Source organism: Pygocentrus nattereri, chromosome 30, assembly GCF_015220715.1.
Source record: "Pygocentrus nattereri isolate fPygNat1 chromosome 30, fPygNat1.pri, whole genome shotgun sequence".
In the NCBI taxonomy this organism is placed as follows: Eukaryota; Metazoa; Chordata; class Actinopteri; order Characiformes; family Serrasalmidae; genus Pygocentrus; species Pygocentrus nattereri.
Genome location: NC_051240.1, coordinates 17,029,605 through 17,053,471, shown reverse-complemented (window position 1 = coordinate 17,053,471; position 23,867 = coordinate 17,029,605). Strand labels below are relative to the sequence as shown.

The 23,867-nt window shown below is 41.9% G+C and overlaps 1 protein-coding gene across 1 annotated transcript in view; it reads left to right on the top strand.

Annotated features, from left to right (window-relative positions):
* The window catches only part of tmtops2a (teleost multiple tissue opsin 2a), a 39,152-nt gene that overhangs the window by 1,743 nt on the left and 13,542 nt on the right, over positions 1-23,867 (top strand). The window contains exon 2 of the mRNA XM_017714917.2: positions 19,164-19,489. Within this exon, the coding sequence (XP_017570406.1) occupies positions 19,164-19,489 (326 nt within the window). The remainder of the gene's footprint in view (positions 1-19,163; positions 19,490-23,867) is intronic.

The window sequence follows — 23,867 nt, the reverse complement described above, 5'->3', positions numbered from 1 at the left end:
GAGAGAGAGAGAGAGAAGAGAGAGAGAGGGAGAGAGAGAGAAGAGAGAGAGAGGTAAAGATTATGCATGCTGTAAGACTGGGCCAGCAGGACTGATGCTGAGTTTCCACACAAACTGGACTGGATTACTCTCTCCACTCTTAAAACAGTAGTACTTAAAGCTAGAGGTGCGTAAAGGTGCTTAAAGCTAAAGGCTGATGATGTTCTCCAGAGCCACGTACAGTTCAATCATGTGACAGTGGTGGACAAATGGAGAATTTGGAGTCTTGCCCAAGGAGTCTTATTCATGTAACCTGGCAATCTACAATTATTTAAACCAGTTGTGTTATAAGAACGGAAAACTTGCTGTCTCAAAGGACACTCACGATACACTAGAAGCCAATGAGCAAGCTAAACAATCCATTCAAAAGCTTTTTCGGAGAATGTGTGGTTCTTCTAAGGCATCGCTCCAAGGAACCTATGTTTTGACTACACTCACTGGCCACTTTATTAGGTACACCTTGCTAGTAAAAGGCTGGACCCCCTTTTTCCTTCAGAACTGTCTTAATTCTTCGTGCCAGACTTTCAACAAGGTGTTGGAAACGTTCCTCAGAGATTCTGGTTGGTTATTTGAGTTCCTGCTGCCTTTCTATCATCTGGAACCAGTCTGCCCATTCTCCTCTGACCTCTCACACCAACAAGGCATTTTCGTCCACACAACTGACCGCTCACTGGATATTTCCTCTTATTCGGACCGTTCTCTGTAAACCCTAGAGATGGTTGTGTGTGAAAATCCCAGCAGATCAGCAGTTTCTGAAATACTCAGACCGGCCCGTCTGGCACCAACAACCACACCACGTTCAAAGCCCCTTAAATCCCCTTTCTTCCCCGTTCTGATGCTCGGTCTGCATTTCATCAAGTTGTCTTGACCACCTCTACAGGCCTAAATGCATTGAGCTGCAGCTGTGTGATTGGCTGATTAGCTATCTGTGTTACCAAGCAACTGAACTAAAGTGGCCGGTGAGTGTATATGGTGCATTTATGGTTAAGAAATATAATGAATATCATCAAAAATTGTGAATTTTTTTATGGTGAAACTTTGAATTGGTCAAAGTGTTGAAGATGTGTTCATGTCCCTGGTGGTCATTTGTGTTGCCAGTTCTTGTGAAAGTACAGGCTTTATTTATCACCTCTGGCTTTCAATAACAGTCGGGTCTTTTTGCTTTAGGGAGGACTGTGCATGCTTGTGTTGTGAAAGCCTGAAAAATGCAGGAGTGATCTTTATCTTTTATATGATTGCAATGCATGCCAAGAACACAGCTGACACATAATAAGATAAGAGCTTAACTCCTACTGTGAGCAAAATCATGAACCTTTCCCTCCACAATAAATGCAAACACACAGTAGGGATTGGCTAATATATCCATTAATTGGCACTGTGGCCACCTGTGGATCAGTCAAGGACAGTGCCAGAGAAAGATTTTTATGTCTGGTAAATACTAAGTACCTTATTAGTGTCCAAGTGTGTCCCATTTCTCAAATGTGCAAATTAAGACTGTGCTAAATGCCCACTGAATGCATCATTGCCCCAATACTCAGTGGTGATTCTAGGATTTTTTTTAAGGTAGAGCCATAATGGGGCCATAGTCATGCAAATAATTGTATTGCCTTGAAACTGCTTCCCTTGAGTCAAATGTGGACTTAAAAATCTATTGCTTACCATACCAAGGTTAAAATATCACTGTGCACAAAATGACTGAAATGTGTTTGTTCTGCTTTTGCCTTTTATAAACAGGCCATTCTTAAAACTTTGACCTTCATTTGTGTTGCAACTTCCAGTAGACATACACTAACTACAGGTGTGCCGTGCTTGGACCCCACTGATTGCCACTTGCCATTTACAGACATTCAGTCATACAGTTCATATAAATCAATGTGTTCTTTATCAGTTGACAATTAACTATTTGTTATAATAATATATGTCATATTAGGATTTTTCACTGCCATGCTAAAGCTACTGAAGACAAAATGAAACCAGCTTCATTATTTTTTAAACTTTTTTAAAATTTTCATTGTCTAAAATTATTATATGTGAATGTAAATGACCATGATCTGCTGCTAGGGAAGGTGATGCTTCTTCAGAATTCTCCTTGTTGACCACAGGGATCGAAATTAAAAACTCTTTCAATCTACACAATTCACAAACCATATGCTCAACATTAAAAATGGCAAATTTTACCAAAAGGCAACAAGTTTTCATGTGGATCTATGACATGCTTAGTGACAGCATTCTACACTATATTGCCCAAAGTATTCACTCGTCTGGCTTCACACACATATGAATTTGAGCGACATCCCATTCTTAATTCATAGGGTTTAATATGATGTTGGCCCACCCTTTGCAGCTATAGCAGCTTCAACTCTTCTGGGAAGGCTTTCCACAAGGGTTAGGAGTGTTTATGGGAATTTCTGACCGTTCTTCCAGAAGTGCATTTGTGAGGTCAGACACTGATGTTGGATGAGAAGGTCTGGCTCACAGTCTCCACTCTAATTCATCCCAAAGGTGTTCTATGGGGTTAAGGTCAGGACTCTGTGCAGGCCAGTCAAGTTCTTCCACACCAAACTGGCTCATCCGTGTCTTTATGGACCTGCTTTGTGCACTCCAGCCGATGCTTGGTGTTGCACTTTGTGATCTTAGGCTTGTTTGAAACTACTCGGCCATGGAAGCTCACATCATGAAGCTACCAACACACAGTTCTTGGGTTGATGTTCCAAGAGGCAGTTTGCATCTCTGTAGTGAGTGATGCAACAGAGATTGGGTGATTGTTTGCAGTACAAGGTTTAGTGCTCAGCAGCCCTGCTCTTTGAGTTTGCCTGGTCTACCTCCTCATGGCTGAGGTGTTGTTGCTCCAAGATGCTTCCATTTCACAATGGCACTTACAGCTGACGTTTCACAATGGTTTTTGGCAAAGGTGGCATCCTGTGACGGCGCCAGGTTTAAAGTCACTGAGCTCTTCAATACAACCGATCCTTGTGCCTGTGTTTGACTATGGAGACTGCAAGGCTATGTACTTGATTTTATACACTTGATAGCAATGGGTGTTGCTGAAACACCTGAAATCAATAATGAGGAAAGATGTTCACAGACATTTGGCCGTATAGTGTATATAAAAGTGTATATAAAATCAACTTAGGCTGATGGTAACATCAAAAATTCTAAAACCACATTTCCAAAAAAGTTGGTACGCTGTGAAAAATATATAAAAACAAAATGCAATGATGTGCAAGTCATTTTAACTTATGTTTCATTGAAAATGTGTCAAAGGCAACATACCAAATGTTACTGAGAAATGTTATTGTTTTTTGAAAAATAAATGTCATTTTTAATTTCATGTCAGCAACATGTTCCAAAAAAGTTGGGACGGGGACAATAAACAGGCTAGTAAAGTCATTTGCACATCATTAAATTTTTCAGTGTCCCAACTTTTTTGGAAATGGGGTTGTACAATCTAACTGTAAACTAACTTGATTTAGTTAGAAACATATTATTATTATTATTATTATTATTATTATTATTATTATTATTATTATTATTATTATTATTATTATTATTATTATTAATAGTAGTAGTAGTAGTAGTAGTGATAATAATTAGCGCCCCAATAAAACCAAAGTGAGACTGTCCACTGATTTTGTATATAGTCTTTAACATATATTTTCAGCTGAAAATTATTTGGTCAATAAATAGTTTAGTAATTTGCTAAAAAAAATAAAACAAAACTAAACTGAGTCACAGCAGTTCTCAGAAGTAATCACAGTTTATGGAAGAACGGAGGGAAACAAACAAATAAAATAGGCACATAAGGGAGTAATGGAGGGATGAAAACTTGGTGCAGGGCACATATTTGGCAGTGTGATTTACTCCTAGTGTGAAATAGATCATATTTCTGCAATATGGACCTCATTAAAAGTTATTTTATCCTCTTTACAGCCCAGCTGGGAAACTGAACAAAGCCTGCTGGTCTCCCAGTGATAGTAACACAACCATCACCTAACTCTGTAGTCCAAGAGATACATAACACATTCCTGAAATAACAGTAAACACTTAGAGTGACTACACTAGGGCTTTAAACGCCAGACCTGCAGGCAGCCGCGGGGCTCACAAATATGCAAATGAACTGAGTGCCCTCTGAAAGCTTCATTGCTCATTGCAAGATATCAATCGCTCGCATTTCATTAGCACTTCTTTTCATTAACAATTATTTCTTTCCTATCAGACTGATAAAACTGATGAGAGGAAAGAGGCCACTATCTGTGGTCATCCTAGCATGCAGTGTAGACGAGACGGTCCATGTACCTCTGTGGGGAGAGTTTCTGAACCTGATAATAAACATTCTGCTGTAATGCATATTCAACAGCCCAGTAGGACAAGTGGCTTTGAAGATGGATGGATGGATGGTTGTAATGTATATCCACCTCAAAAAAGCAGCTTCTGCTGCAGGTCTTTTGTAGCTACTATCAGATTGTCTTTCATGTCATTCATGAAGCTCCCAAAGCAAAGTTCTTGTCCTGGTGTTGCTTTGACAGGCAGTTTGGAGCTCAGTATTGAGTGATGCAACATAGCAATATTTTATGGACTAGGTAGTTTATTTCATTATGGTAAATGATCACTATTTGACTAAGAAAAATGTCCTGCAGTTCATAAAACAGTGTAATGCACTTATGTATGCATGCATATACACTGAGCAGCCACTTCATTAAGTACTGCTACCTTGTATCTACACTCTTGGAAACATATTGTTGCCCAATGACGCACATTTCAGATTATTTGTGGAAATAATTGACATCATATTGTGTTTTCTTGGCCATCCAGATTATCGAAAGCCAAAAGTCTGTCATGGATTTTGATTTGAATTTGTAATGTAAATTAATGTAAAAAGTGTTTTATTCTGAGTGATTGTGGAGCATTTCTAGTGGCCCAATCATCATATAATCTGTGTTCAAATTATGTAGAAAAATAAAAATTGACAAAAATGGAAAAAGTTTTTTCTTTGGACAGGGGAGATTTGCTGCCTTCTATATGCCGTCTTTTTCAAGGACCTCCATACTTATTTCAATACACCACATGTTACAGCAGCATGGCTGTGTATTCAGAGAGTGCAGGTGCCAGATAGGCCTGCCTGCAGTCCAGAACTGTCTCCCATTGAAAACTTGCATATTAAGCATTTCAACGACACTAAATTCCCAACTGTCGTCACCACTGAGCAGCTTTTCAGTAGGCAGCTGTGACAGAAGAACAGCTGAACAACCTGGAATCAGCCAGAAATGAACCCAACACCATTCGCCAAATGTGTCTGATCTTCAGAGTCGGACCAAATCAGACTGAGCCATAAAACTGACCCAATAAAACACAGAAAAGCTGCTCAGTGGTTATGAAGAAGGAGCTGGAGAACGAACTGCCGGCTGAGCAGCGAGTGGGCGGAGCTCATTACTCTGACGTAGCAACGAGCTGCTCGTTAAGGAGCTCTAATTAGGAGGAAGGAACTGAACATTAAAACATATTAAACGCCGCGTTCACGGCCAGTTTATTCATTTCTTACTGTTTTTATTTAACTGCTGTATTAAAGCAGTAGAACACTCGACGAGGGAGTTATCACCAATAACTACAGACACCAAATCACAGCGGTGATGTTATCTCACACTAATACACTCCCTCTCAGGTTCTATTGCTTAATTAACATAATATCCCAACTTTTTTGAATTGGGTTTGTACTATGTGTAGTATATTCATATGGTACATTCAAGAGTATGCCTATGATGGCCGGATGAGCCAGTTTGGTGTGGAAGAACTTGACTGGCCTGCACAGAGTCCTGACCTCAACCCGATAGAACACCTTTGGGCTGAATTAGAGTGGAGACTGTGAGCCAGGCCTTCTCGTCCAACATCACTGTCTGACCTCACAAATGTGCTTCTGGAAGAACGGTCAAAAATTCCCATAAACACACTCCTAACCCTTGTGGAAAGCCTTCCCAGAAGAGCTGAAGCTGTTATAGCTGCAAAGGGTGGGCCGACATCATATTAAACCCTATGGATTCAGAATGGGATGACACTCAAGTTCATATGTGTGTGAAGCCAGACGAGTGAATACTTTTGGCAATATAGTGTATATGTATTGGTCTCGAAAGACCACACCAAGCTTCTGACTTCATCATTGCCTCCTGCATGTACTCACTACTCAAATAACCTCTCAGCATAGCCATTATGTCCACTATTGTCTTTCAGTGTTCATTATTTGATCAAATAGTGTGTCTATTAATGATCGGAAGCACTGTGTGCATCAGTATCTCCTGCCTGTTTTTTATTTTGGCCTGACAAGTCCTCTGCAGACCGCTCCACAGGTGACTCAGAACCCTGGACGTTTTGCCTGGGGTTTTTTTCTGCAGGCTGCTGGCCACTCATCTATAGCTGCTTGGTCACTTAAAGCTCAGCAAAGTGGACGTGGATGGACCTTGCGTAATCATGTGTTGAATAATTAAGCAATTTTCCCCCAGCACTGCATTATTAAAGGAGATCAAACAATGCGGGGATAGAGCTGGGAGCTGGCAGGACAGTAATGGACATTAATGGATAGTGGCCCTATGTGCGACTTCTTTCACTGCCACAGCAAATGACAGGCCATGTTGAGTGAGTCATGAGTTCTATGATATAAAGAAGAAGCTTCCCTTTTTTTCCATGTTCTGGTTGTGCTAGAGTTGGCTTTATGTGGCTGTTTCTGAGTCTGACCAGCCAGTGTGCTCTGATCAGCTGTAAAGATAGTCCAGTTGAAGCTGACGGCTAATTCAGCTGCAAATATAATGTGGTTCATTTAGAGTTCAGCATGGTTTGTATGAAGCCAGCAGTTCTTTGAGATACTGACACTACCAGATATTCCATAACCTTATCTTAAGGCGTCCAGTCATATGACAGTCATATGATTCCAGATACCAGCGTTCTTAAAACATGCATTCTTCCGTGGTCAGGACCCCCATGGACCCTCACAGAGCAGGTACTATTTGGATGGTGGGTCACTCTCAGCACTGCAGTAACACTGACGTGGTGGTGGTGTGTTGCGCTGGTCTCAGTGGATCAGACACAGCAGAGCTGCTGGAGTTTTTAAGCACCTCAGTGTCACTGCTGCTGAGAACCAGAAATATCCAGCCAACAGCGTCCTGTGACCACTGATGAAGGACTAGAGGACGACCAACACAAACTGTGCAGCAGCAGATGAGCTGTCGTCTCTGACTTTACATCTACAAGGTGGACTGACAAGGTAGGAGTGTCTAATGGAGTGGACAGTGAGGGTCTGATCCACTCATTCCAGCACAACACACACTAACACACCACCACCACGTCAGTGTTACTGCAGTGCTGAGAATGATCCACCACCCAAATAGTGCCTGCTCTGTGAGGGTCCATGGGGGTCCTGACCACTGAAGAACAGGGTAACAGAGTATCAGAGAAACAGATGGACTACAGTCTGTAACTGTAGAACTACAGAGTGCAGCTCTAGAGTAAGTGGAGCTGATAAAGTGGACAGAGAGTGTAGAAACGAGGAGGTGGTCATAATGTTGTGCCTGATCGGTCTACATATAGTTTCATATAAAACCACACATTCTGGATTGATCTGAAGACCCACTTTACCATGCAAAGAACCTTTTAGCATGCAAATGGTTCATGTGATTCATGGACTGTTCATGGTTCTAGAACCACTGAACCACTGTCTTTACTAAAGAACTCTTGGAGAAGCAAGAGTGTACTTTAAGCCTGAGCTCCATGAGGCATTGGTTTGGGTTAGAAACTTCACTCTCAGTTTGTTCTCACCCTAATAAGTCTATGGTCCCACCCACATTCTCGGTGTGAGATCATGCCTGGCTCTCCAGCCACGTTCTCAGAGTTCCCCACCCTCCGCCGACAGGTCCAATATCGCTGCTTATGCTTCGATCGTGAACTGAAGGCATGATTTTGATTTTCACCCACATAGCCATGATTAAACAGCTTTGAAGGTTGCAGCACACTGCGTTGGGGTGTGGGCTGCTAAAGGTGGTCTGAGGAATCATTTGATAACAGGAGGCTTCTCACGTATTTGATCTAGGTTCAAGAGAAAGTGGTCTCAGATGCAAATCCAATGCAGACATCAGAAGACTAGTGCTCACTTTTCAGGTTCTTTCATCATCATCATCATCATAATGGAAAAAAAAGAGAGAGTTTCTGTCAGGAAGGTTTTGGAAAAAGAGAAATGATAAATCTCTGATTTCTGTCTGCTTCTTTAATAGTTTCTCTCATTCATTAATTGAAAATGTAAGGAATGTCACGAAGAAAGCATAATAATGACTATTGCAGTGTCTTGCCCATCAGGGAATGTCAGTGTGTGTTATCGGCCACCCGACTGTCTTCTTTTGTTGCTCAGTCATTTGCTTCACAACCAGGATGATAGACCATTTATTAAATTTCACACCATGTAATTATTCACCTGTGGCTCACTGGGAGGGAGTCGGGCTTATTCTGCTGCCTCAGTATTACAAAACTAACAAATTTACTCATAAATGTTTGTGCTCTCTCTACAACTTCTACCCGAACTCACATTGCTGTTAGTTCATATCTATAGCCCTTTGGAACAGAAATGTTCTTGTGCGTTTGGTTTAGGGTCATCCTGCTTTTTTGCAGGACCCCCAATACTCTTGATTGAACTTTAGCGTATACAGGGAGATTCACCCGAAGGAGGCTGTAACTCTCGTTAGGATGAAGCAATCTGGACCCAAAGAATGCACTACATACCTTGATGTATGTGTAATTGATTGATTTACATGTGATGCTGGAAGTGATTTCCGTTTTCTGCCAGGTTTATGAAGCAGTACAGGGGGTCTGCGCTTGGAAGTTGCAAACGGAGGTTAAACGTTGCGACGGCTGTCCGTCACCTACCCCATCGCTCCGATGCAGGGGCACCCCGGCTTGTTCGTAGCTCCATATACTGAGGAGCTCATTGCACATAGTTTGGATCAGATTGATGCGTCCTAGTGAGAGTTATTACAGAATTCAGGGCCTCTTTCAAGTGAAACTCCCTGTAGTGCTGTGCATTAGAAGAACTGTGCTTTTGGTTTTTCCAAGAAATCTGCAGGCATATTTTCCGTTCCTCATGGTTTAGTCTTAAGCCACTGTAACACCACAGAACTGATCAGACACTCGTGGATAAGGTTAGAGGAAAAGGCTTTACTGATTAACACAGAATCCAAGCTGGTTGTCAAAAACAGGCGTGGGTCAAATCCAAAGCAGTTCAGTAGAAAAGAACAATTCTACAAAACAGGCAAGCAAGACCAAAAGGGGCAAAGACAAAAGGCGGAGTCGTAAATCCAGGACAGTTCGATACACAAAAAGGGCAATGCATGAAGCAATATCCTAACTTTAAACACTAACCACTAACTTCTCCTAGTCATTCAGTACTAACTACTCTTAGTCATTCAGTACTAACTACTCTTAGTCATTCAGTACTAACTACTCTTAGTCATTCAGTACTAACTACTCTTAGTCATTCAGTACTAACTACTCTTAGTCCTATAAGAAACGAAACGGGTGCAACAGATCAGCGAAGGGGAATGACGATTGGTTGTGGTTGGTGGAACAGTCATGTGATCTCCAAGAGAGCTCAGGGAGTTGGAGTATGTTAGATTGACAGATCCAGATGGAGGTGTGACAGCCAGTTTTACATGAGTAGATGGGGTAATGTGTTTTTTTACTGCCATTTCTCAGTGAATTTTAGACGCACGCACATGCACCATGTCAGTAATTTATGCCAGTCAGTAAAATTTCCTTCTGTAATTAAATTCATGTGAATCAACATGTCAGTAAAAACACTGTCATATCCTGTGGAAAGCGAGTTTCTTAGGTATGGAGGCACCAAAACAGGACATTTGTGACTACTTTTATGCACTGATGAGTCTAAAGTTGTGATTGGGATTACTTAGCCTGTGAGATGCAGCCAAATGCAACCGACTTCTAAGGCCCGAAACATACTTTACGTAAGGATGCGGACGGAAATGACAGCGCTTGGCCAACGCACTGCAAACCCTCGGTCCTTCTGTACAAACTTCTTTTGTTGCTGTGGAGGTTAAAACACTCAGTACTGAAGGGGGCAATAGAGGACGAATCAGAGGGGGATCTACTGTTCTTCCCACAGCCTCAACAGCTAAACGTGGACAGTAGAGGAGCGTGAGCTGCTTTACCTCTTCTCTAGGATTTAGAAATGCGATGATTGATCATATTTTTATGCCTTCTTTGGGTGAGACTCTGTTGAGAAGCACGCTAGTGGTGCGAGCCCGCTTGGTCAGGCTTGGCTGTTGTCATAGCGCCCCTTGCTGCTCAGAATGCAGCTTTTGCTTGTGTCACGTTATGAAATGCGTTGTGACACATCTTTGAACGCAACTATGCGTGAAAAGACGTCTGCGTGGTTCGAAGCATCTGCGGTTGCATCCCTGCGTGAAGTACGTTTCGGGCCTAAAGCCCTATTCAGATTGGATTAGTTTTTCATGGGGAGGTGCTGTCAGTTTACCACAGGATGTCTGTAATGTTTATGAGTGATTTCCACAGGATAAAATATCTCAGTTTAACAGAGATGGGAGTGTCTACTTGATTTACATGCTGCCTTCACTACAGAAAAGAGTCGAAAAGATGTTTAAACGTTCAATTCGGACGTCATTTCGTTTACCCTAACCTTTCATCCTGCCGTCTTGAAAGCAGTGCATCGTTAAAGTTGTCATTAGCTTGGGAATTGGGACACAGTGAACAATCAAACTTTTTTCTGTAACTTTTACATGTTCTGAGTTTTACAGGTTGGACAGGACGGTAACATTACATACAGGCTTGATTTTAACCACAAAGGACAATGAGTTCAAGCTGGCTTCCTGTTCTCCAGCTTCTTGGTTGAATTGTCATGCTCCACCTTAAATGGGGCAGCAGTTACATTCTGGCACCTCAGACTTTATAATAATAACTGCCATTTAAGATAAGATAAGATAAGATAAGATAAGATAAGATAAGATAAGATAAGATAAGATAAAGCTTTTATTGTCATTCGCATCACATGTGGTACGTGAGGTGGAACGAAACATTGTACTCACGGTCCAGTTAAACTCCCAAAGTAACATAAACAGTAAATAGAAGGTGCAAATAACAGCAGCATGGACCACAGCAGTATGAGTACGAGATAGAAGGTGTACATCTTAATACTGGTATTGTATAAAGTGATGTGTATAAAGTGACATATAGGGGTGATATAGTGTAGGGGTGATATAGTGTAGGGGTGATATAGTGCAGGGGTGATATAGTGTAGGGGTGATATAGTGCAGGGGTGATATAATGTAGGGGTGATATAGTGTAGGCACTGATTCTGTACAGCAGCAGAGATGAATAAGTGGACACGAAGTGCCATTGCAGTGACGTCTAATTGCAATTTAAGAGTCTTACGGCTACACAAACCACAACAGTATTAATGCCAGGAAAACAGCTGCTGCAGATGTGAGAGCCGATCTTTTACAGTCGGAGGTGAGTGTAAGCTAAACAGTGACTGTGGGTAAACAGATGAGATGTGCAAAGAGCAGTGAAAGTCATGAAGCTCTGTCCCGATTGTGACGCCTACTAAGGTTCATTTTCGGTTAAAATGAGAGGGCTGCCTTTGAAGGCAGTGACCGGTTAGGCATCTGCCTCCAGAATAGAACTCACTAACAATGTTGAGTGGTCTTCTCACCTTGGAAGGATGGACAGGAGCACCTGTGGATGTTTTCAGATCTGAAGCAGCTTGATCTTCTCCTCTCTCTCAGAGATGAAAGCTTTAAGTGTTATTTACCTGATGGGGGCAGTTCTGACGGGCTGAAAGGTCTCGCACCTTTCAGATTTTATCGTTTCAGATTTTTTTTAAACTCCAGTTTTGGACAGTTTGTCTCATTTATTTCTCTGCAAACCATCTTATATCTGATCTCCTCAGAATTATCTCCAGAAAAAAGAATAACTTGCACTTAATGGCTATTTCAACAGCAAATCTAATGAACAAAGAGTGGACTTTTGCTCAGTGCTCTATGTTTGGTGTGAGCGTTTGATCTGTGATGAATTAAGGACTTTGGAGAACAACTCACAGGAAGATGCTGACATCATTAACCTGCTCACCCAAATGGATATGAGACCCAGCGAGTTTCATCAAAGGAACCAGAATCAAAGAGCCTTGAATTACATCCATACATCTCATCAAATCCAATACTTCACATCTACACATCTCATCCACGTTCATCAAATAGCATTGATGAATGCATATGACATGTGTAGATGTGAAGTATTGGATTTGATGAGCTATGTAATATCCAGGCTCCAGTGTGTGGATTAATTATAATCGACTGTTGATCTGAATGCTGCACAGTAGAAAGATAAATAGCCATATTTAGGCTGAGTCAGGTTATTAGGTACACACCATTTTATCAGGTACACTTACTGCACTGATATATTGACTGTAGCCCATCTGCTGCACAGTTTATCTGCCACTTCCTACCACATCTATCATGACCACCTCCTTGTTTCTACACTCATCGTCCACTTTATCAGCTCCACTTACTGTATAGCTGCACTCTGTAGTTCTACAGTTACAGACTGTAGTCCATCTGTTTCACTGATTCTCTGTTACCCTGTTCTTCAGTGGCCAGGACCCCCATGGACCCTCACAGAGCAGGTACTATTCCCCCTCACTGTCCACTCTAATAGGCCCTCCTCCCTTGTAAGTCCACCTTGTAGATGTAAAGTCAGAGACGACAGCTCATCTGCTGCTGCACAGTTTGTGTTGGTCATCCTCTGGTCCTTCGTCAGTGGTCACAGGACGCTGTTGGCTGGATGTTTTTGGTTGGTGGACTTTTCTCAGTCCAGCAGCGACACTGAGGTGTTTAAAAACTCCAGCAGCACTGCCGTGTCTGATCCACTCAGACCAGCACAACACACACTAACACACCACCACCACATCAGTGTTACTGCAGTGCTCAGAATGACCCACCACCCAAATAGTACCTGCTTTGTGAGGGTCCATGGGGGTCCTGACCACTGAAGAACAGGGTAACAGAGTATCAGAGAAACAGATGGACTACAGTCTGTAACTGTAGAACTACAGAGTGCAGCTATACAGTCAGTGGAGCTGATAAAGTGGACGATGAGGGTAGAAACGAGGAGGTGATCAGAATGTTATGCCTGATCGGTGTAAATGGGCAAGTCTAAGTGTACAGTCTTCAAAGGCCCCAGCAACACTACTGCAGCCAATAAGGTTGTAGCACCATAATATTACCACGTCATTAAGGGTTGCATGAAAAGTTTCATGATAAAAAAAAAAATAAAAAAACAGGAAGATACACAGAGAAATGCATGAAACTACACCTGCAGTCCCCAGTTCAGGCATCCTTTCCGCTGAAGGGGTGGAGGTTGACCCAGCAATAGATGAGCTAAACATACAAAGTGATGTGGCTCTGTTAAAAAGGCCAGCGAGTATCAGTACTAGGCATGTAAAATGCCAACCTCCCTCAACTTTGGGCTTAGATCCTATTACCCAACTCATTCAATTTCTCCATTCCAGCCACTGCAGCACATGATGTGGTCATCCTGCTTACATTTACTGGCCCTCCCCAACGCAATCTCACAGTTATCTAACCTTATCTCTGCCTTGGCCAGTGGAGAATCCCCCTCCACATAAGGAGAAGTCATATGGCAGAGGTGTCAAGGTGGTTGGAATGAAACCAGCAGAGGCGTGCATGTAGCCTTAGAGGGTGCTTGCCCTTCAGCAATTGGGTGTTCACACTAGACTCCTACATTCATTTAAATCCAGGCCACAATCATGATGAACATATGTTTGATCTTTTGCAATACATAAAAATAGTGTCACACCTTCTGATCTTTTGAAGTTTCTTAAAAACAAGTGCTGTTTAATAAAGCTATACTATGTAAGTTTTGGGGATTTGGAGCCCCCTCTGGCAGAAATGTGTAATTGCACACAATGTGGGAAGAACATTTCATAGCTTGGGTTGTGCTTCGGACCCCCTTCCAATGGTAATTAATCTGATAATTGTGAGTGCATTGAAAGAGAATTCAAAGAGAACTCAGTCAAAACTTGGTGAAGAACGTGTCTTCCAAAGATGTACGTGAATTGCATTTGAGACCTAAACATAGAGCCAGATCTTCTTTTTGAGGCTGTGCATGTGAAGATTAATATGTAAAGATGTATGACGATGTATGACTGCTGTGTCTGATCTACTCAGACACCATGGTCCATGGGGGTCCTGACCGCTGAAAAAACAGTCATGATGTTATTTTTCCCATAGGAATGAATGGGGTTCAAAAGTTTGTGCACCCAGCTTATATTGTGAAGCCCATTAAGAACACTCTATTAACCATGGAGGATATCATAGCTACCACAAGCGATCACCTAGCAACCACCTGCGATACCATAGCAGCCACAAAGCAACACCCTAGCAATCGTCTAGGATACAACATCAACACCCTAACAACACCCTAGCAACATCTTAGCAAGCTTAAGCTGTGCAGTCACTGTATTTTTTTGCACTTTTTCAGGTTCTTTTATCGTGCAAAACAATCAGTGACACTACAGGCATCGTCTGAGGTTTTATATGTAATGTAGACAATAAAATGGTGTTAAATCAGAAGAAATAAGTTTTCTTTGGGGACTATTTTGTCTCAAAACACCCTGTATGTATTTAATAATAGACTGATTGTACATTTTACATCAAATAATAAATTCAAAACTTTGAATTACTTTACATCTTAAACATTTAGTAGAGCAGTTAAAAAATCCTTTGACTGAAACAAAGGCTGTTGCTTATAGGAATCATAAGCTATCCTGCTGGTTAATGATTTTCTGAGAATCCTACATCTCCAGCTCTATTTAGTATTCTGAATCAGACTCACACCGACGCTCAACAGCTGCTCAAGCATTAAAAGATCAGAAAAAATCTCAAATTGAATCATTTGCTTGGGTCAAATCCTTTAATCCCCGGCTGGTGTCCATAGGTCAGTTGGTCTTAATGTATAGATCTTTCACTGTTTGTGTTGGTTTTCACTTATGATGTGAGGCTCAAGGAATTACTTGCTCTGATAGTTGCACTTTTATGTTAAGAGCAGTTCTGCTATCTCTGTGTGGCAGATCATCTCATTATCTGCTTAAAGAGGGGTCAATGTCAGGTTCCACTCAGGAAATGAAGAGGAACCCTTTGCTAATTTGCTTTCTGGTATTTTCTGGTTCAGTGTTCAATTAAAATGGACTCAATTGCACAAAAAAAAAAAACGACTGCCCAAGCCCTGCCCTTCGGGGTGCCCACAGACAAAAAGTAAATAAGTAGAGCATTCAAAGTCCAAACTTGGTGAAAAACATGAGTGATTTTGGAATCATGATGCAGACGATTTGTGTGGCATTTGAAAAGCACTTTTTCATAATTCTGTACATAAACTGCAGAAAGAACTTTCGTATTGTCACGCCGCAGACAGATCTTCTCAGTGTTGTGAACTCCATCTCCCAAGATACTTTGGGAGAACATGTGACCTCAGACTTTCTAACAGCTTCGGAGTCCAGAGCGGACTTCATTTCCCAGACTCTGGGTGATCACAGGTTTGGTGAGGATCAGCCACGCACCTGGTTCCGATCACAATCACCAGATTACTGACTCTCTGCACCTGTGTTAGGTGATCATGTGACTCGCGGGTATAGTACTTAAGCCCGGGCTTTTATGCCTGCTCTTGTTTTCGTGCCTGACTCTTTGCCTTTTTTTTGCCCTCCCCCTTTGGTTATGTTTGCCTGTTTTTGGGTTCCTGGTTTTGATGTTTTTGCTTGTTTTGGCTACCTTGCGTATTGGATTATCCATTTGCACTTGTCTGCTTGGTGTCATGATCACTCTGGTGATCATATATGCTGTTCTGGTTTCGACCCACGCCTGCCTCTGGAATTCCACACTGCCTCACGTCAATAAATCCGGTGCTTTCACTAAGATCTGACTGATATTGAACTCTTACACATAAGCAGTGTTTCATATTAATGCAGAGGGATGCCACTCAGAAAAAAGGCCAAGTTGAAAAACAAAAGAAGCTAAATTTTAAAATAGCTTACAAAAAATGAAGCATGTTTATGTGCTTACTGTGATTTTATGGGCTAGTTCACAAGTATAATGTGTAAAAATATTTTTGATGACATGTGATTAGCCAAGGTGGAGCTGAAGCTTGGAATACATGACACTATCATTCTGTCCACAAAAGAAACAGCAAAATTGTGGTAAAATGTGCAAAAATGCAAGAGTATGCAAAAAGTGTGACAGTAGGTCTTAAAGGGTTAAATCACATGAACAGTCAAGTAATTAAAATGATTCTTACTGCTCATTTTAAATTGTATTGACTTTAGCTTTAAAATCCAATAACCAAAGAAAAGTGACTGAAAGAGCAGAAAGAAGTGAAAAATAATCGAGGTACATGATGGTAGATCTGACGCTGCTAACAAAGGAGATGAAACACTGGCTGTGTTTACGTGCAAAGATTTTTCTGCCGATCCGATTGAATTCATTCTGATTAGAGATCCGGACTGAGGTGTTTATATTTCTCACTCTACTCAACAGTCTGATGAAAATCTCAGTTTACATGCTCACTACAAGTAATCAGATCCAGAATTACATGCATGCGTAAAGAACCATGTGAAGCATCACGTGAGATGAGCAGCAGTGAGCAGTGCTTGTGTTTTTAACTGCTTTAAAATTATGTCAGACTCAGGAAAACGTCCTTCACACGTCCTTATTAAAGAAGGCCGAGAGGAAGACGTCGTGCTCTGAGACACATAAGCTGGACGTCCGTCCCGCCGCCGTCTTTTAAAGATCAGAGCATGAACTTCGTCTCCTCTGCAGACCAGTTTCTGCTCCGCCGTGTTGAACGGTATAAACTCTCACTGTGACGCGACGCTCATGCAGAACGGACTGAAACTTTCCGATAGGGAATGTAATCGGATACAGGCGTTTACACTAATATTATTCTTCTATTGAACTGATTATTTACAGGATTATGTACCTCGTTCAATCAGATAGAAATTGTATTCCAAGTGAATGCATGGACAAGGATGTATACGTGCAGATTATTCAGCTGCATGTAAACATGGCTGTTAGAGATGACAGTGAATCTTCAATTATTAATTCTAATAACTAAGAATGTCGCTAGTTTAGCAGTTCATATCTGTTATATATACTTTAGGCGACTTGTTAGGAGTTTGTGTTTGATAGGCTGGTAGGGCCCACAACCGAGGCCTTGCCCCCCCATCATGTAAGAGCATACCTCCTTCCATTGCACGCAATGTATTCCCATCACCCAGATTACAACAGCCAGAGATTTCCCACAAAACCTTGAGCTGACTTTGAAAGTGGAGGGGGCAAAAACTGACTTTATAAAGAGGAGGACAGGGTGTCCCTCCTCTCCCCAGTGGAAACTGCTTTGGCCATGTCTTACCATAAATTACAGGTCAGTTTAGAAGGGATGCCATTAATTAAGAGAGCCTATAATTCAGCTGTGTTGATGGGAAACTAGGCCGCATGTCTGAACACACAAATATATATACACAGTTTCTAAAAATGGAGGATGTGTTGCACAAGCCAGCTGAAAGCTAGTCCCTTTCATAGCTGCTTGGGGCATTTTCTATTAATTTATAATTCCAGCTGACAGTTTCTTCTGTGGAAAAGGACTGTGGTACTTTTACAGTCTTTAAATATTCACTGTGCCTCCTTAACCAATCATTCCGTTTCCTGAATGGATGGCGTTGCTCGGACATTGAGCCCTTCTCCAGGAAACCAACATGAGCAGAATTTCAGAATAACAATGAGAAGAAAAAGAACAGTTGCTCAGAGAAATGACTGGAATCTTCTTGCTTTCTGTTTCCAATTTATGGACACATTAAGTGGCAGTTATTCACAAAAGCACCATTGTGGGGACGGCGTTGTCCAGTGCTGTTTATGAATGTCGGCTGCACGGACTTTTTCACACGCGTGTCTTTTTTCATACATTTCTTTTCCAGAGCTGATTTATGTGCTTGGATAATTAGATGCCTTTGCAAGGAGTGACCTACTTTTGTGTTTCTAACATCACAACTATCTTAACTACTCAACTTGAATATGATGGACAGATCAGGGATAACATTCTGACCACCTCCTTGTTTCTACACTCACTGTCCACTTTATCAGCTCCACTTACTGTATAGCTGCACTCTGTAGTTCTACAGTTACAGACTGTAGTTCATCTGTTTCTCTGGTACTTTGTTAGCCCCCTTTTACACATGGAGGTGGTGTGTTAGTGTGTGTTGTCCTGGTACGAGTGGATTGTAGATATAAAATCAGAGACAACAGCTGTGGCACAGTTTGTGTTGGTCATCCTCTGCTGTGTCCGATCCACTCGTACCAGCACAACACACACTAACACACCACCACCATGTCAGTGTTACTGCACTGCTGAGAATCCACCACCCAAATAGTACCTCCTCTGTGAGGGTCCATGGGGGTCCTGACCACTGAAGAACAGGGTAACAGAGTATCAGAGAAACAGATGGACTACAGTCTGTAACTGTAGAACTACAGAGTGCAGCTAATGGACAATGAGCGTAGAAACAAGGAGGTGGTCAGAGTGTTGTGCCTGATCAGTGTATGTAGCATATATACTGTATTATAGTATACTTACCTAGAAATGCAGTGTATATATATTTTTTCTAAATTCCTGCATTATTCAATCGCTGAGATGTAAAGATTTTTCAGAGTGGTTTGATGTGAAATGGTGTGAAAAAAACAGTGTATGAGGTATCAGTCATCGTATTAGTAATCGTCTCATGTAGAAGTAGGTGGACAGCCCACCTAAGCGAGATCAAGTGTTTCAGCCACACTCATTACTAACAGGCGTAGAGAACCAAGCTGGAAGCCACGCACTCTACATAGACAAACACTGAGAGTGGAATGGGTCATGCTGAAGAGCTCAATGACTTTCAGTGTCCCATTATCATAAATGAAATGCAGGGGAAAGCCTCGGCGTTAGTGGGTTCATTTTCAATTCACTGATTTACTTTCTGGCTTTTAAAGAAGGCTAATAGTTTTCTTTTTACTCTCCAACAGGTATCGTGTCACTGATCTCGCTGGTGGTCCTGTCGTATGAGCGGTACAGCACTTTAACTGTATACAACAAGCAGGCCCCTGACTACAGAAAGCCCCTGCTGGCTGTTGGGGGCTCCTGGCTTTATTCCCTGCTGTGGACATTGCCCCCTCTACTGGGCTGGAGTAGTTACGGTCTAGAAGGAGCAGGAATGAGCTGTTCAGTGACGTGGACGTCCAAAACCCCACAGTCGCAGTCCTACATCATCTGCCTCTTTATATTCTGCCTGGGCATTCCCGTGCTGGTCATGGTCTACTGCTATAGCCGGCTGCTGTACGCTGTTAAACAGGTGAACCACTCACGCCTTGCAGTTATGAAGACTCTCACCATAAACATTGCGTGCAGAATGCTGTAGCCTCCAAATGCAGGTCTAGTTATGTAAACTCACTGATAGACTTTATTTATATATCACCTTTCGCATATTAAAATGCAGCTCAGTACACTTTACAATATCGAAGGCAAATAAGGGTCAGCAAAAGAGAAGAAACACACACACACACACACACACACACACACACACACACACACACACACCTTCTAAGCCGCATCTCCTTTGGGCGAAAAGCAGGATACACCCTGGACAGATCGCCAGTCCATCGCAGAGAGAAGTAACCGAAAAGAGAAAAAATAAACAATACTGAGAAAAGAAATGAAAATAAATGCTTCTTTTAGAATAAATACTTCTAAAAAATAACAATAAAAATAAGTATAAAAGCTTAATAATGTAATACGACTGTAGGGCAATGTAGCACATAATAAACCACTTAAAAACATAAAATAATTGGGTCTAAAGTAACATAACTGAGACACATCCATTTTTGTGCCCCTAGCATTTACAGATGTATTACACTTGACAATTTATTTATATATTAAAATGAAAGTTATTTTACCAATTTCACTTTCTTGAACCTCAATTTAGCAACATTGGCTTTTAAATCAATTATCTAGAACTCCAAGCACCACGGAAGAGCTCGTCCCTACAGTCATGTGTGAAAGGTGAGTAACATATTTTGAAGAAAAAATAAAGAAAACAAGTGCCAAATAAATATTAGAAATATATAATGAAAGTTGTGGTAACCAGGAGTCGTGTCACTGGGGTTACCGTGTAACTCTTATTTTGAAATAAGTCACACCGATGACGTCACTCGACCTCCTCTGACCTGTTTTCTGAGGATCTATGGAGAAAAGCTCATGGTGACTCCACTGTGTCTCTCAGTTCTCAGAGATCTTCTGATTCAGCTCATGATCTCATATGAAGCTTTTGGCTGACGTCACTGGTGCGACCGACTTTATTCTGAGGTCACTGTGAAAAAATAGAATATAAATGGATTAAATTCCATATTTTAGTGGACGTTCCCTGATGGGCAGCGAGTGGTTTGATGCTCTGTAGCAGTTATTCTGTAAAATGCATTGTTCATTAAAAACGTCTCTGGTGTTTCCTTTATTATGTGGAACACCGATGATGGTCAGTAACACTAGTGACTCCTGTGGAGAGACAGAAAAGTGGACGTTTCTGTAGAACGACCCAAATATATGTTTATACTTTGCTTACACAAAGTTGGTTGATACTGTAAATAAACCCAGAGAAGAGCTAAAGTAAAAAGCTGCTTTTTTTAATTGCTAAGGGAAGATTACAAGTACCTGTTCTGAGTAAAAATCCAGGAACAGGCAGGCAGACGAGAACTCAAACCAGAAATATTCTTCCTGTCTAAAACATTTTCTTCCATCCGAGCAATAATCAGAGAAGACTGAAGTCTTAACTATGTCCTTATGTGTTCGATAGACATCAAGACGACGGTCTGTGACTGTTTTGCCTTTATTACACCGTTTTCTTTGAATTAAAAACGAATGTGTTTACGCCGCCTAGCGATTGCGATGCTTAAAGAAGAGGAAATTAATCAGCAGAATTAATCACTTTTGCTTTCTGGGTTAAGAGTCCGTTAGGGTGCGCCACTGGAGCACAGGTCCTGGAAAGATGACCTAATAAAACACATATCCCTGGAATGCTGTTGGTGTTTTCCATTTTGCTCTTCTCATTTGCTCTGCCACTGATGTCTCACCCCTGCACAGGCCTGGAATGTCCAAACTGGGTCAGCCTCTCAGAATTAAAGTTGTACAGCCTTAAAAATTCCTGATAAACCAGTAACTGAACATACGTAGGCCTACACACACTATGTGTTCAGTGTGGTGGTATTTCCCTGATAGCAAGAGGGTAGTGGACCACTGCTGGCCCTCTGATGGCAAAGCTGGTGGTCCACGGGTATTTTGCTTGGTGTTTTCTGGGTAGCCCACCGGTGGTCAAGCGTAGTATTAGATAAAATTCCACCTATGATGGTTAATTTTTCCACTCACAGTCCAATTTACTTATTTTTCCTTAAGATTAAGAGACCCTTATTAGTCCCACAGCGGGGAAATTTCACCTCCACATTTAACCCATCCGTGAAGTGAAACACCACATACACACTAGTGAGCGCACACACACACACTAGGGGGCAGTGAGCACACTTGCCCAGAATGGTGGGCAGCCCAATCCGCAGCGCCCGGGGAGCAGTTGGGGGTTAGGTGTCTTGCTCAAGGACGCCTCAGTCATGGACTATCAGCTCTGGGGATCGAACCGGCGACCTTCGGGTCACACGGCTGGTTCCCTAACCTCCAGCCCACGACTGCCCCTTCCTTCCTTCCTTCCTTCCTTCCTTCCTTCCTTCCTTCCTTTCTTTAGGTATACTTTGTAAATTAGTGTAGTAAATAATTTTAATATAGTACAGAGTCATTTTTTATTACCCCTAATCTTTTTTCAGGTATTTGTAATGTTTGTCTTAGTGTAGTTTTCAAAATAAAAGGCTTTGTACATTTGAAATCTGTTTGGGGAGATTAAAACTAGGTAGAGCTTGAATGCAATAATCTGGGTGGTCTGAGGCTGGACCAGCTGTGGCAATCAGTCAGTGGGGTGCCGACCTTACCAAGCAAGTGGACTGATATATGCTTGCTATCTGGGTTGGGGTCCTAGTCCCTGTAGAGAGAGGTGTGTGATGGTGCACGTAGACTGGAAGTGATGTGCAGAAGTGGGTCATATAACAGTAATAAGGTATCCTGCAATAATCATGAAATGCCGGTATTTAAAAACAGTGATGGTATTTTAAAATGAGGATGTGTCATATTTCTATTCCAAGCCTGCCAAATAAATGTATTCTGCCTGTTTTTATTTTAGAAGAACTTCTGATTAGTGGAGTGGTGTGTGCACCAAAAAACGTGGCAGAGATGGAATGAGAAAAAATATCAGAGAAAAACTGAGCATAGCAGCTTAATAAAGGCCTAAACACACCACACTCAGTTTAGCTTCCACTCTACAATAACTCGACTTTGTGCTCTCATACAGCACCTATATGTTCTTAATAGCTTTGGGTTTAGCTTTCGGATACATACAGCACTGTGTGAAAGTCTTAGGCGCCCGAGACACATTTTCAAAATCGATTTATTTGTGTAGTTTATATATAAATATAATGTGGCCAAAGGCTTTGCGAAGTGAAGCAGCGCCTCCTGGTGTTAAATGAGGGGCGGTGAGTTGGTGGAGCTGCACTTTCATATCGATTCACCCGTAAAGAGACACTCGGCCCCCCCGTCTCTCCTGCTCATCAGCACCAGCCTGGTGTTAGTATGAGAACCGGCTGAGCAGGAGACTGAGTTTATCTAGAATAAAGAGCCAGACGGACTCGGAGGAAACCGTCTGTCTGTGGTGTTGAAGGAGAATCTCAGGGTCGTCTACACGGCTATTGGGGGGCTACATCTCCCCCCATTCAAAGAGGGCATGAAGTTTCCCCGACAGTGAGGATGAAGATCAAATTGATCCACAGAGAGACGGGAGTGAGTGGAGCTCCGGCGCCAGGGCAGCAACCGAGACCCCAACGCGCTATAGCAGCCCCCCTACAGTTAGACCCCCTACAGTTAGACCCCCTACAGTTAGACCACTTAATCCTCCAAATATTACGATTTTATTTTTATTAACCCTAAAACGCTGTCATAAAACTACCTTCCTCCCAGTGTCTCTGTGCTTGATGTGATGTTTATCAAGTGAAAACTAACGACTGTGCTAACCCAGCATGCATACCTGAGCTACCCGGCTAGCATTTTGAAAGAAAGCTGTTTAAAGGTATCAACACTCTTTACATAAATCAATGAGGTTTAAGTATTTCTGAGAGAGAATATTATTGTGTGGTCAGACAAATGAGAGCTCTCTTTGATGTGGACATATGAATCTATAATGGGCTTCCACTTGGCAGGTGAATTACAGCGCATGAAATGCGCCTCAGTGCGGGGTCCCTGTAATATCTCCTGAATGGCAGCGCTTCTCTGTTTCTCTGGACTTTTATTATCTGAATGCCATGCGCCGCTCACACAGCCTGCGGAGATTAAGGAGGAGTACAGATTCCAGCTGTGCAATGACAATAATGATTGATATTTAGCAGCAGTGGCCAAGCATGGCACTGCATTGATAATCGCACGTTAATCATGCTTTCTATTTTTATTTGATTAAAAAAAAAATGCAAAGCCTCGCAGATGCTTTTCACTAAAAGGCATTTCAGAGCAGGCCTTTTCTTTTTTCTGCATGCACAGCCGTTAAGGATGTCATTTGTTCCCATAAAGTGCACAGGAAATGTGGAATTGTGAGC